The following is a 14,911-nucleotide window of genomic DNA, read 5'->3' on the forward strand; positions in this document are numbered from 1 at the left end:
GATCTATGATGTCACATAATTTGATGAACTTCCCTGATTTCTAGTCCTTTCACCTTTTTTATTGTTAGTGACACAAAAATCTCATGCAAATAGCCAAAGTTAATATGGAACTCTCCTGCTTTATATTTGATTTTTTTATTCTTAATTCTTTTTTTCAGATTTTCATGGGACAATGGTACCACTCTTCTTGAGGAGTCTGAAAGCCTCAATAAGACCACAAGATAGAAACCTAGTGCATGTTGGGGCTCACCAGATCACCCCGCTTAGATTTGTCAAACTATTGTAAGATGTATAGTCCAAGACCAAGCTATATTTAGATATACCATAACATCATTAAACAATTTTTAGCAATACTATTTTCGATGCTTGAAATTTGAAAATATATAAAAAAAAACTTACATTTAATGGAGTAGATAGTCATTTTGATATTTGAGATTGAGGTTCTAACATTTTCCCCTTGTTCAATCTTTTTATGTCATCAAAATAGGAGAGTCGACACCATCCATCATTGTAAAAGAATGATATAAAAACTATCCAAGTCAAAAATATGAGAAATACCTCCCATGTTTTGAAGACAACCCCTTTTAAGCAAGAGGGGTTGTTGCTAACAACAAACAGCATAGAGACTAACTATGAAATTGTCTTCAAATCAAAGGCAAACTCCATTTGACTTCAACTAATAAAATATTGTGAGTTATTTATTTATTTATTTCTATACTTATGTATTATTTAATTTTATTAACACGTGGGGAGGGAGAGAGAGAGAGAGAGAGAGAGAGAGAGAGAGAGAGAGAGGTGACACACTCACACTATAATAATCTAAGTCCAAATTTTTGGAGATGCATGACTAAATAGTGAGTCTAGAACTCTCATAGCCAGGTGGAGGGACGTGAGCGCTAAGGCAAGCCCCAAAATAAAACCCATCTGACCATTACGAACTAATCCTCTTGCCTTAGAAAATGTCTTATAGCAACTCGGGAGTGAAAAATAGATGAACATCCCTCTCTCTAGATTTAACAATGAGAACTAGGATGGATCTTTTTAGGTTTATCGATCTCCTTGTACTTTTTTTCAAATTTTCTTTCTATAGCCACCATAAGAAAGGGCTAGATAGCAGTTGATGAGATGCAGGTGAAGGACCGTAGCACAAATAGGTCAGAAGTTTTCCACCAACTCCAGCATGGCATTTCATACCAACTGCCTAACTTGAATTTTTTATGCTAAAAACTAGTCGTATTGCATGGTTTTAGGAATAAAATGAGCTTGTTACATGAAAAGATGAAATACTATCCATATCCATAAAATAACAAAACTGAACCATGCAAGCGCTTACACAGAGTCATCCAAATCTACAAATTACAACACTATTGTAACGACCAACATTAGAGTTTGTCACAATCTTCTTCACTTGGGAAGCTGTCTTGTCTCCTCAGGCCCATTAGTCTTCACTCTCCTACTTGGGAAGCATTGCATAGCCGAAGTTCCATCAAATCTAACAATCGTGACTGCAGGATTTTGTTAATGGACATCATGTTCTTAGCCATTCTGACAGTCGATTGTCGGTTCTCCACGCATGCCTCCACCTTCATCTGGATTGCCTCCAGGGTCCTCCCTTGCTGCCAATGTAGAAAATGTTTTCCCATCGAATCATTAGAACACAACAATAACATCATATTTTTCAAGGTCTGTGTGTTAGAGAGAAAGGAAAAGACCTCCAGATCAAGAATATGCCTGTTCATAAGTCCAGATGTTTGAAAACTAGGAATGAGAACATGATCTTCTTGAGAACAATATGTTGGTAGAAAAGCCACTGTTCCCTGTGGTGCAATGTTTAGCTGAGGAGCCTTGTCCAATTGAGAGGCATGAGGCTGTCGGCGATTTCTACCGTTCTCTGATGCGGAGAGTGACGATTGTGGGATCACCGCTATATTTGTTACACAACCTGTCAATGAACAAGTAGTTGTGCATGAAAATGAGGATTGCAAGCTCTTGTGAGAAACAACAAGATGTGATGCATCATGGCTAAACCTAAGACTAAAATCAGGATGATCTGTAGATCTGAATTACCTTTTCCATGGCTGAATTTTCGAACAACCTGCCAAGTTTTGACATCCCAGAGGCAAGTGGTGCAATCCTTCGACGCAGAAATCAACCATAGGCCCCCTGAACTAAATGCTAAAGCAGTGATTGGTTCCCTACAAAGCCATGAGATTTATCATTTCAAGATAGCATAGACTGAAACTAGTCCTAGCATCCTTGCACAGAGAATTTCGACATGCAAGCAATGAAAACTAAAGCAAGAAACAGTTTCTCATTCCGACGCATTTGAAATCAATGAAACTAAAAGAAGCTGAGATAAACCCTCATATGCCATTCTTTTTCCACTTTTATGAATCCTCTTATTCCTTTTAGAAGGGGGAAAAAATCATATCTTCTCACTGTCAAAGACAAACATGCTTGAACTAATCCAGTTATATACATATGCGCAAGAAAGGACAGCTGGTGTATGCATATTATTGTTCCATGCCAATAATTAGTAAAAGAAGATTTGTTAGCTTAAAGTAGTCTAAAACAAATGGATGTTCATTGTTAAGACTTGCTCAAATTAATTACATGCGAAATGCCTGGAGTTTCAGAAAACATGTAAGTAATAGTTACTTGTGTCCACATAAAACTACAGAATCATCCTCTGAAATCACTGTTGGATTTTCTTGCAGTCCAATATTGAGTTCAGTGACATGAATTCTACCATCTTCATTTCCAGAAAACAGTAGTTGCTCCCCTGGATCAACTGCTATCACAGTCACAGCAACTGAGAAGGCATGGGTTTGCAGTACCCTTCCCAAAACAAGGTCCCATACCTACAAAACTTTAAGCAGAATCAGAATTATGAGAAAACTAAACCAAAGTAGCAGCAGTTACATGCATTTAGGCATGCATGCATCACTCTATATGTAGAGGATGAATTAATTAACTGTTAATCAGTTAAACTCATAGAAGGCCAAGCATATGAAAGCTATGGAAATCATCCAGATTGGAAAATATGTGTCTTATAACCTTGCAAGTGCCATCGAGAGAGCTTGATATCAGTAATAGATTAGCACCACAACACACTGGTAACAGCCCAGTGATAGAGGATCCATGCTCTGACCAAATATGGAAAGGAGAAAAGCTATGACATGCTTGAGGACCTGCAACATCTAGTACACTTGCACAAGAAAATGACCAGGAGCTTATGATGGTGGCCTCATCAGACAAAGAGAAGTGTGGCCTAGAAGAATTTTTTAACTAAAAAACATGAAGGCCAAGATTTGATTCTTACCTGATCATAGACCAAACACAAATTATACCATCCTCAGAACCAGAAATAAGAAAAGAGTCATCAGGGAAGAAGGTTAAACAGCTCATAGATGTCTGATGAGCATGCCAGCTTTTAAGCAGTCTTCCACTTGGAACCTATAAACAGTTTAATAAGATTTTGACTCAGTGCACCACCACAAACAAGCATGCTACAGAAGAAGCCACAGCATTGGAAACTTGAGAGTAAATTAGTTAATAATGGATAGATTTGGCAAATTTAGTTTCAATGTTGAACTCTGGTTTCTCATGTCTGACTAATGGATATTTAGATCAATTTAAAGAACTTCCAGTGCTTACAGAAGGAGTGGTAGTTATATTGATGGGCAAGATAACATGACACAGATATTCTATCACTAAGAGCAAACTTGTAAGAGAAAAGATGAGGCAGTTACCTCCCATATGTATATATTGCCAGAAGGAGCTCCCCCAGCAAGATATATACCATCCTTGGAGCTAGCAATGGGCCCAATAGCCTCCATTGGATAGCTTCTATGAGGAGCTTGAGGCTGGAAATGGAGAGACTAAAATATTATACTGCGGTATGAGTAATTCAAAAAAAAAAAAAAAAAACTAAAATTAGAAGCCCAGCAATGAAATTGAAGAAGATCTTGGCTTGATAGGTATTACAAACTGAGCATAAACTTTCTCAAAAGGTTTTTTTTTTTTTTTGAAAAAAAAAAGGCATAATTATGCAAGATACATAAACCACCAAACTTGTAATTAAGCAAATAACCCATTACACAAATGCCCAAAAGGAAACCACATTAAATGCCCAAATCAGTTTCAAAACTTAGCCATCCAACCAGAGGATCAGTTGAACAAGATGGGATCAGTCAGAATTTTTGTCGGATCGGGCATCGGGTCGCTTGCTTGCAAGTCGGCAGTCCAAATTAGAAACTCAAATGAATTTTCAGATGGACCAAGTAAGCAACCTGGTCAAGATTTTAACATTATCTCCCCAACAATGTATCTCTTAGTTAATTTTATTTTACGTACTATTTATATAATCTTGAAATGACATAAGATATAGCCTGAATACCAAAACTTTGATGAACGAAGATTCATAAAGACAACTTCAAATAGTTGGAACAAGAGATCATATTTAATCTATCCTAAAGCAAGAGTAAGGCTAAATACATCCTTGGAATATCATTTTTTCTTAATTTTACCTATAAAACTTAGGGTTTGTTTGTATATTTTTATAAGATTGCACTCAAAATTCTATAGAAATCGGGCTTATTAGCCCATCTATCTGGCATTTTCTAAGAACATGTCCGAACTCATCCCAAATTCTACTCTTTGGACTACAAAAATCGATATTTTTTTGTTCTTTCCATAGGATTTGGTTCGGGGGATTTTTGGTTGATATAGGATCATGCTTAAATGGACGATAGAATTTTCAGTCCAATCCTATAGGAATACTCAAACAGGCCGACGATACCAAGAATCCAAAGGAACAGGATAGGAGTGAAGGTGGTGGCACCTTGTTCAAAGCCCAGGAGAAGATGGCGCCCCCGCCAAACTGTCGATGGTTCTGGAGCTGGGAGGCCACAAGGAGGTGGTTCTTGATGCAGAGGAGGCCACGGGGAGGCGAGGCGCATGTAGGTATCCTCAGGAGCTCCTCCCCAGTCTCCAGAGCCCAAATGGTTATCCCTGCACTCATCTTCTCGCCACACACCACCACTGCCTCCCTCCTCCCTTCTGCTCCCACCCATTCCATCTCCTAAATCCGCCACCCTCTCCTTCCAGACACAACCTATCTATCACGGGAGGAAATAAGGGGAGCAGAGCAGAAAGAAGAGACTCAAAGCTAATGAAGACTAAGAAAGATTCAGATGGTTTGCTTGCAATCGGTGGGAGGAAGGGCTGTTTTGCCGTCGTTCACTCAAATAGTGCGTCTCAAAAGCTAGCAGAAAACATGGCGATGGAGGGACGAGTGGCATTCGAACGTGGGAAAAAAACAGACGAATAGTTTGGCGGACTCTGGAATTTGTTGTTCATCTTGCCATCTGCCGTTCGGGGTGATCCCTTTATTCATGGGCCGGGCCGGTTCCTGAGTGGATCGAGGACCCAATCCAAGAAAAAAAAAGGCCCAAAATCTAAGAACTTTTAATAATAAGAGTTTCCCAAGAGCACCACTACAGACCATTGGAGGTTTGTCCATTCCAAATTATGCACAAACAACTAATAAACAAAATGGTTTTCGCATCACTAACAAAGGATGCAACCATTCATTTTTAATTTTCTTAATATATATTTTGAAAAATATATGATACAATACAATTATCAGGGAATGCGTGTTGAGGGAGAAGCCATGCCAACCAGCTGAGTTGAGGACTGACCGGTGGTTTCTTAAACCGGATGGAGAAGATTGCCAATTTTGCTCCATTAAAATATTTGGAGAAAAAAAGAAAAATAATTTTATTTTTATATTTTATCACATTCGGTATATCTTAAGAGTTATATATACTTATATATATACTCTATATAAGAAAATAAATATAGGTTGATATACGACCATACTAATAAAGAAAAATATTATGGGTGATACAAGTTGTTATGAAATTCTAAAATCACTCTAACAAGATCATGTTAATAAAAAAAATAACGCATATTGATATACAATCGTGTTAATAAAGAAAAATATTATAAGTGATGCAAGTTATTACGTAATCCTAAAATTATGCTAGCATGCACCATCACAACTGACCCAGGTTGAGTTCTAAATTCATCTCTATAAGAATTCTTGCCCGATAAATTTTTACATGGTATCCATGTTTTCTGTCAAATAATTAGTTGGATCCTTGTATGTCCATCACTGCCACCATCATCTACAATTCCACCTTGTCCATGTCAAATGAGAATCCTAGTGGACAATCACATGTGGACAATAAAAACCAAACCAAATAGCATTAGAGAATTCTAACTTGGACTCCGTGGGCACAAGCTTTGTCCAGATGATGTAGACAAAGGAGAGAATTATTTGATGTGCTATATTGCATAAACACAATTATCCTTGTTGTTGAGCTGAACCAAGTCTAGTAATATGCTCTCCAGGCTTGGCTCATCAGCTCCAGCCAAGCTTAACAAGGTATTTTCAAGCATGGCTTGTTTACTGTATGTGCCAATTTTAAGCAGAATTTTTTTTTTATTGAGCCAAGCCACTCCAATTTATTTCCCTAAGCCTACATTGTTCGAACTTGGATTATTTATCAGCCGAGCTACGAAAAATGTTCAAGCTCGATTAATTTTTTAGTTAAATCAAGTCTAAATAAGTTTCTTGCAGAGCCGAGCCTTAGGGCTCGTTTGGTTCTCGGAAAGCATTTTTCCTCCTAGGAATATGATCCCTAGGAAACAGATTCCTAGGAAGAGAATGCCTAGGAAAGTACTTTTGGCATATTTGGTTAACCATGGGAAAGTGATAGATTTCCAAAGTTCTTATGTTTGGTTGACCATCCACTTTCCTAGGAAAGTTATGCATAATTCCTATCATACCCTTAATAAAAATTAGATCTTTAATGCCTTTTTAATGATTCTTTAATGCTGAAGGGCTTTTTTGGGAAAAAATAAAAATGGAGTGATTCTCGCCTCATGGAAAAGTAACTTTTCCATGTTTCTCATGGGAAAAACTTTCCCATAAAATGTGGGAATCATATTTCCATGGGAATACAACTTTTCCGTCTCTCTTCTTTGAAAACTCCAACCAAACAAAAGGCATCTTATTACTTTTCCGTTGACCATACTTTTCCTCCTTCTTTTCCTGCGATCCAAACGAGCCCTAAGATGTTTATGAGCAGCTTGGTTTGTTTGCCATCCTTGAAATCCTAGAGCAAATTCAAGCAGGCTGCCCTAGCTTCCATGCAAGTGTATAATGATAGATGCAGATATAAGACAAAACAGGACCATGCTTTCGACATCGACATGAACCTTTAACGAATTCGATGATTTCCGCAGGTAAACTGAATAATCAAATTGTAGCAAAATCTACAACCAACTGAGCATAATAAGACAGAAGAAACAGCAGCAAGTAAGGAGCATATAACAATTAATGAAGTAATGATGTAAAGGAACTACCGGAGAAAAATGTTTTCTAACGGAATAGAAGAAACCTAATTAAACATCATATTTGAATGAATTCGATAGTTTCTGCAGGTAAACTGAACTAATTGCATTGTAGCAAAATATACAACCAAGTAAGCATAATAAAACAGAAGAAACAACAACAAATAGGAAGCATATAAGAATTAATGAAGTAATGATGCAGAAGAAATAGGGAATATATAACAATTAATGATGTAAAAGAACATAGATTGGCTTTAATTTTTTTTCAAAAAAAAAATCCCCATCCTTTTTTATGCATCTAGCATCCATATTTGAACTGATGCCGTTAGTTGATTAGCCTTAAAAAAAACGCCCACCGTGGGGCTCGAACCCACGACCACAAGGTTAAGAGCCTTGCGCTCTACCGGCTGAGCTAGACGGGCTAGACAATGGTTTTCTATATTTTCATCAATAAAAAAATGTTTATCATAGACTGGTTATACAACCACTTCAGCAAAAGAATCGGTTTGGATGCCCTGGTCTTAGAGAAGCTCATGAACAATTAGAAGAAGAGATCAGAAGAAACTCCATTTTGGGAGGCCTGTACATCTCTGGGTTGTTGTCCTCCAAGGCAAAAGGAAAATGCCACAGGGGGGTAACTTCCAGAGTAAAAGAAACGGATTAAAATTACAAGAACAATTTCCACAGGCATTGAGATACATTCTAGTATTGATGCCTAGAACGATTCTTGTACTTCCACATTGATGCCATTGATGTGAATGCCCTCCCAAGCCTCTTGGATCTTGATTTAGACAATGATGTGGGTTCAGATGCATCCTCACCCCCACTATCACCAACAGTCACTGCTGAATGCACCTCATGCAGCTGAGTCTGCACCGGGGACATCTCGCGCTGCCGCTGCTCCCTGAACAGCTTCAGAAGCTTCTGTGCCTTCTCCTTACCCCTTGGCGTTCCATTTGCAGTCACCAACACTAAAGCCGGTATTACGCCCTCTTGCAACACCAGGTGGCTACATTTCTCGTTGTCGCTGCACAGAATTAAGAGGCACGACACTGCCTGCTCTTGCTCGATGGGCTCACCATTCTCCAAGACCGCAGCCATCGCCCCAATCAAGCCTGGGGTCGACATTATGTGTTTCTTTGCTGCAGTGTTTGATGATAGGTTTATGAAGACAGCAAGGGCCTTCTCTGCCCATGTGTAGCCTGGAGGTTCTGCAGGAACTGCAAGGAGGGACTGTAGCTGTTCGATGATGCCAGAGGTAAGGAGACAAGTGATGTTTGGGGGATGAGTGGACAGGTTGAATAGGGTGTAGAGGGCATCATGCTTGCACGAGTGGCTTCGAGCGTTATTGGACTTTAAGAGCTCGATCAGAAAAGGGACAGCGTTGCTTGACCCAATGACAGGTTTGGCCTCATCAAGGCAGGAGAGATTGAGGTAGAGAGCAGTGGCCGCCTCACAGGTCTCAGAGTTTTGAATCATCTCCTCAAGCAGGGGTACCGTTCCAGCAGATAGCAACATTTTTTTGTTCCTGAATATCCGCCAGAAGCAACACAGCAATAAGAATGCAAGAAAAATAAGGGAGTGGTAGGAGATCTGGGAGTAATTATTCAAATATGTGTCTGTTGATCATGTAAGCATTTGACACATATGGACACATGAATTTATGAGTTTTATAGTAATAATAAAGCAAAACAAATCAATGTGAAGAAGTTTGTGAAGATATTAGCGAAGAAAAAGAACAAGGACAATGAGAATAATACTTGCAATCTGTAGTTCAGCTTACTTTATTTATTCTCTGGGGATCAAATGGAGGTATATGACCTACGAAATAAGGAGAATTTAAGAAATAGTGACTGTCATACCTGTTATTGTTAACACCAAGGTTGAAAAGTGCCAACGCTCCAACCTCCTGAGCTTTCTCATCTCCTTCACAGACAGCTGACTTCAAAAACCGGACGAGTGCCTCAACAAATCCATTTGCACCCATATAGATCCTTGCCTCTTCATCGTCCTTCAATAGGAACCTTATCTGCTCCACAGCTTTCCGTTGTTTCTTGATATCATTAACCTCATTGAGCACACCTAGCAAGCTTTCATATCTTTCAAGCTCATCCACTTCACGGTCTTCACAGGGGCCATTTTCCAAACTGACACTCTCATCCACTTTGGGTTCCTCTATTGCAGCATTCTCCTCCAAGGGAACCACCTTGACACCCTTCAGTTGGCAGGAGTCGATGGTTGCTGTAGATGTGGAATCTGTAGCATCTTGCTCTGATAATGCTAGCCTCCAATAGTTGAGATCAAGAGATTCTGGGGGACCATCTGGAATTGGAACACCATTCTGTTCGCACCAACTAGCAATCAAGCCTTTCACACAATAATTGGGAGTTAAACAGAGATGGGAGAGCTGCTGCTGGGTTTTGGGGCAAGTACTATGCTCGTCATTAAACCATTTCTCAATGCACACACGCTCATACGTCTGCCCAGATGAAATAATGACAGGATCATACATGAGCTGTAAGGAGATCGGGCATCTGAACTCCTCAGGGGGTATTGGCATGTTTCCAGATTTCACCCCATTCTGCTTAAAATTGAAAGAACTGAGTCTTGTTAGCTGCCTCTCAAAAGCTTGGTTGTTCCTATTGACACCTTCAACAGAGCCTAGGCCAGTAGGTGAACATGGAGAAGATCCTTGAGAGTCGGTATCATCTGGTGTCTCACTTCTGAAAAGCTTGGAGTATTTTCTCATGAGATGCAATAAGTAAGCCACAATGGATTCCTTTTTATTGTCTTCCTCAGCACGGGCTCTTTCAATCAGCTTCTTGAGAGCTCTTCTCTCAGTGAGAGCTGCTCTAGAGGATGTGATACCAAGCTTTAAAGCAGCTTGGTGGAAAACTTCAAGTTCAATGCCATCATTGGAATTACCATTAAATCTTTTCTCCTTTTGAAGCAAAGCAATCACTTCCTCACCTGCTTGCTTCTCTGATGGTTCCAATGTAAAAATGGTGCCTTCCAGCTGAGCAACAATCTCCATGATCTGACAAGAATATATGAAATTAGACTATTCAGGAAACAAGTAACATAAAGTTTGTCAATATGTAGATATAATAGATGGGCAATGAAAGCATTCAACTACAACTCCTATCATAAAAAAAGGCAGTCCTACATCTGTTCACAGCCATGCAATAAATTGTAGGTTGAGTCACAAAAAATGGTTCAGGAAAATCCATTATCAGAGAAGCCAAAGAGACGATGGAAGAGTATACCCTTCAATAGATATAGCCATCTAAAGCAAAATTTTAAAATGAAAATAAATGTGAACCTAGAGTGAGTTATCTTTGATTGAACGGGCGAAAAGTCAACCACTCTCCAGCTTTTGTTGGAGTTGGTTATAGATTTTACAGGAAACTATCATTTATTGTATGCAAGAAGATGGGAAGCAAAATCTCTAAAAGATGAACATTAAAGAGGAAAAATAAACTCATGACCCATTAAACATTTCCAAGTTAAGTCAGGTAGAACATCAATGTTTTCAAGTAGCAAACTGTATTCAGCTAGTATTTACCAAAAGAAACTTTATTAAGCTCATTGCCCGTTAATTTGATTGCATGTATAAACAAATCAGATAGAACTTTGATGTTTTAACTAGCAAAATGTATTCAGCTAGTATTTACCAAAATACGCTACATTAAGCTCATTGGCTGCTAATTTGATTATAAGCATGTATCTATGTACTGTAAATGTACTATGTATATATGGACGGACGGATGTATCGGTGGATGCATGCATACAGGCATGCATGTATCTGTGCATGCACGTAAATATGCATATGTATGCATGCATGCACACATGCACACACATGCATGCATCATTGTATGTAGCTAGTTCTATCCTGTTGACATATGAAGCAATATATTGATACAGGTCTCCACACATTATCATTACCGTCTTGCATCCATCAAGAAGAACCTCAAAAGGCCCACCAAAAAAAGAACCTTAATATAATAGAAATAACCAAAGGGCATCTCGCGTACACATCTCCAGAATCAGCCCTCATGATAGTTTCTCGATTTCACCTAGTTGCTGGATAACTCCTGATTTTTACCGAAGGTCCGTTACCATACAGCTAGGCCTGAAATCTGAACTGGTCACTCCATATGTTGATCATGAAACAGAATCTAAAAGTTATTATTAGAACTGCTTTCAGCAATTACATTGTAAGCAAGGAAAACAGTAGTTTCCTTCATTTTGCAGCACCGTTATGGGAAGAACATTATTTCCAAGACAAGGAGATGTTTTAAGGATAATTCTGCATAGTAGATTTTCAGGTTATATATCATCATAATGATTTATACATAGGAGATAATGGGGCGAAAGTGCAAAGATACGATTGGCAAAATATTGATGTACAACTGAAACAAATATAATAACTCATAGTTTTTGAAAGCAATGTACCATATTACAGCAAGTCCTCCGCTAGTTTAACCTCTATAATTTACCTGACAACCAATGGCTTGTGGAACTATGTCCTCAACACGCCGAAGAGCTTCTTGGAGAGCACATCTTGCCTTCTCAAATTTCGTAAGAATGGAATCCCCAGTTATAGCCTAATAATTGAAAAAGAGAAATAGATATAAGATGCAGCATCAAGAAGGAGCAGAAATTAGCCTCTAAACCATTCTAGCAATTACAGCACATGAAGCTGATTATGTTTTTCATAAGGCAATGATATAAAATTAATGTTCCATACTAAGACTATAGCATCATGCATGCACCCTCTCATGCAAGGGAATAGAGTTTCAATTAGATACATAATAGAATAAGAATATATCTGACATCAGAGCATCACATAGTATCTAAGCTTATATAAAGAATAAGTATTCTGTATTACACTTATGCTTCTAAAGACAGTTTTTGGACCCAAAACAGTAATAGCAGCTTAATTCCATAAAGCGTCAAACCGGGGCTTGTAAAAGATTTAAATCAATAAACTATTTGTCCTATTCATGATATCTTAACATGGAAGTTGCAATATCATCAACAAAACTAACTCATGAGAGGAAAAAAAAGAAAGAAGGTTGTTCTTCTAGGTAGATTAGTTAAAAATAAATCCCTGAATTGCATGTCTGCAGAAAGTCTTTGAGACATAAACTTGATAAGCTAGTAGTGTTGTACATGTAAATTACTCGTAGCTCAAAGTTCTTTAATGCATCAGATGACAGTTTTGTTAACATTTTATCAAAGCACAGCCACCATGCATTTTTGCTAAGAGCTAAGAAAATGAATAGATAAAATCCTATATGCAGCCATTTGGTCAAGAAAACTAAAAAATCGGATGACCATATAGTCAATTTGCACAATAGAAAACACTCACCAAGTAAAGCTTGCTGCATTCTGAACAATGCAGAAGAAGGCTCTTGGCCTTGTTGAGAGCTACATGCAATGAACACAGTGCCTGCAAACCAGACTTGCTTCTAGGTCTTGCATCCTCCAAGACCGGAAAGATCCCCAAAGCTTTATAAACAATTGAAGAAAGTTGTTTACACATGCCTCCATGCAACTGCATACAAACACGAAGATCTCCTCAGACGCTTAATCTTAATACCCACTCTAGGATAAAATATAAACTAAATAATTGTTCTAGTTGTATTTTTTCAAAGCCCTTCTAACCATCCAATAATACCAGAGTACTATTAGAAAAATCTTTTGGGCATATTTCCAAATAGCACTAACTCTTCACGAAACTAGTTGGAAAAAAGTGCAAACTTGTTTAAAACAAAATTTTGCCATGAACTGTTAATAAGAAGAATTATTTTAAAGCAAGAAATTTATCAAGTTCATATAAGAATATTAGCTACAAGGAAAGGAGGAAACAGTACACAGGCAACTTATTCTTGGGTAGTTTGTGAACAATGTCAAAATATTAATATCCAAGGTTCACTACAATTATATTTACAGCCTGAATGGTTACAAGGATGCAATCACAAAAATTTCCTCTTATTGATCAATTTTAAGAGAAATCAAGGCCTTCCACTGAATTTGTTTATGGAAATCAGTTTGATGGGAAGACCTTGGCATCACCAGGTGCGAACAGATTCTCTTCAACCTCGGCAGAATCCATGGCTCCTTTCAATCAAACCTAATTACCTACAAAGAAAATTAGAAGCTCAAAATCGTCTCATTAAAGAACAATAACAATCATGAGAACATACAGTAATTTTTTTTCAAACTCAATAAACTACAAAAGGAAATAAACTCAATAAAATGCTATCCCCCATTCCACATTCGTGGGCGCATCTAAGATCACGATCATATAAGCCATGGAGGAAAACAAGTCGTTCGCTTTATTTACCAGGAAGAAAATTCATCCATCGTCTGAAGAAAAGAAAAAGAAATAAACTCAAATTCCAAAATCAAAAGTGAAATCAAAAAAGAAAAAATTGCTTAAAACAATCCGTTCTTCACCGATAAAAGTAACACATTCCTAAAGAGTAATTATAAAGAAAAACGTTAAAAACCAGATTCCATATGGGACTTTAAAATATATTAGGTATCTCAGCTCAACATTTGTAATACTTCGTAAAAAAAAAAGAGTAAAAAGGAAAATTAGAAGTATACCGCGAAAAGAAGAAAGAGAGGGAAATCACATGAAAATTTCTGCCTTTTCCTTTCAATGCAACATTAATCATTATCAAGGCATAAGAAGTAACCGGAATAGCATTCCGAACTTCGAAAAACATTAACATCAAGAAAAATCCAAGGAAAAAAAATAAAATTTTCTCAAATCCTCAGACACAAAAAAACTTGGAAAATCAATTGTTCTATATCCTTTAATCCGATTCAAACAATAAACCTACCCCGAAAAAAATCCAGAAATTCTGCCAAGGAGGCTTCGTCCGCGAGCCCGGGAAGAGATCAAGAGAGGGCTCTGGCTCCCGAACCATCGAGATCTCATCCCCGCCACTCCGCCAAATTAGGGTTTCTTCGAATCCGAAGCCCAGGCGAGACGAGGCCACGCTATTTTCTCGCAGCCAACGCAGCAGGAGAGCGAGATAGACAGGACTGATATCGAAGGATCCGAAAGAGATTCTCCAGATATTATATATACCGACGATTAAAATAATTTGAATAGAATATTTCCTTTTATAAAAATAATTTATCGTAACTATAATTGATTAAAAAATAAAGAGTTTTTTTTAATAAATATTCTTCTAAATATCAAATTTTGCATGAATGTTTTTTCAAAAATAATATTTACATGTATACCCTTATAAAATACTTATTTTATTATTTTATTTTTTTATCCTTCTTTTTGTATATGTACTTATACCATCTAACGCTGTTAAAAAATTAACGATTTCAAATAAAAATAGTGGATGTGCAAAAAAAATATTTATAAAAAAATTAATATAAAAAAATAATTTCAAAATTATATTTTATTTTTAATTAAAATAATATAGTTTTTGTTAACAATGTTAGAAGAACCGTT

The 14,911-nt window shown here is 37.5% G+C and overlaps 1 protein-coding gene and 1 non-coding gene across 2 annotated transcripts; both read right to left on the bottom strand.

Annotated features, from left to right (window-relative positions):
- Positions 1-7,771: 7,771 nt before the first annotated feature.
- On the bottom strand, positions 7,772-7,844 carry TRNAK-CUU. The gene has a single exon. It is a non-coding gene; the product is annotated as a tRNA-Lys (tRNA).
- A 20-nt stretch (positions 7,845-7,864) lies between these two features.
- Positions 7,865-14,495, bottom strand: LOC103702927 (U-box domain-containing protein 45). Its single transcript, XM_008785569.3, has 6 exons — positions 14,280-14,495; positions 13,493-13,569; positions 12,797-12,982; positions 11,922-12,029; positions 9,285-10,459; positions 7,865-8,950 (listed from the first exon to the last, which is right to left on the bottom strand). Exons 2-6 carry the CDS (start codon positions 13,541-13,543, stop codon positions 8,125-8,127), a joined length of 2,346 nt encoding a protein of 781 aa, XP_008783791.1. The 5' UTR covers positions 13,544-13,569; positions 14,280-14,495; the 3' UTR covers positions 7,865-8,124.
- Between the last annotated feature and the right edge of the window lie 416 nt (positions 14,496-14,911).

The sequence above is a fragment of the Phoenix dactylifera genome, chromosome 14 (assembly GCF_009389715.1).
Source record: "Phoenix dactylifera cultivar Barhee BC4 chromosome 14, palm_55x_up_171113_PBpolish2nd_filt_p, whole genome shotgun sequence".
In the NCBI taxonomy this organism is placed as follows: domain Eukaryota; kingdom Viridiplantae; phylum Streptophyta; class Magnoliopsida; order Arecales; family Arecaceae; genus Phoenix; species Phoenix dactylifera.

Coding starts and splice junctions, on each gene's coding strand:
- LOC103702927 (XM_008785569.3), bottom strand. CDS start 13,543: ATGGATTCTGCCGAGGTTGAAGAGAATCTGTTCGCACCTGGTGATGCC. Junction 12,983..13,492: donor TCGCACCTGGTGATGCCAAG/GTCTTCCCATCA, acceptor GTTTGTATGCAG/TTGCATGGAGGCATGTGTAA. Junction 12,030..12,796: donor AATGCAGCAAGCTTTACTTG/GTGAGTGTTTTC, acceptor TTCAATTATTAG/GCTATAACTGGGGATTCCAT.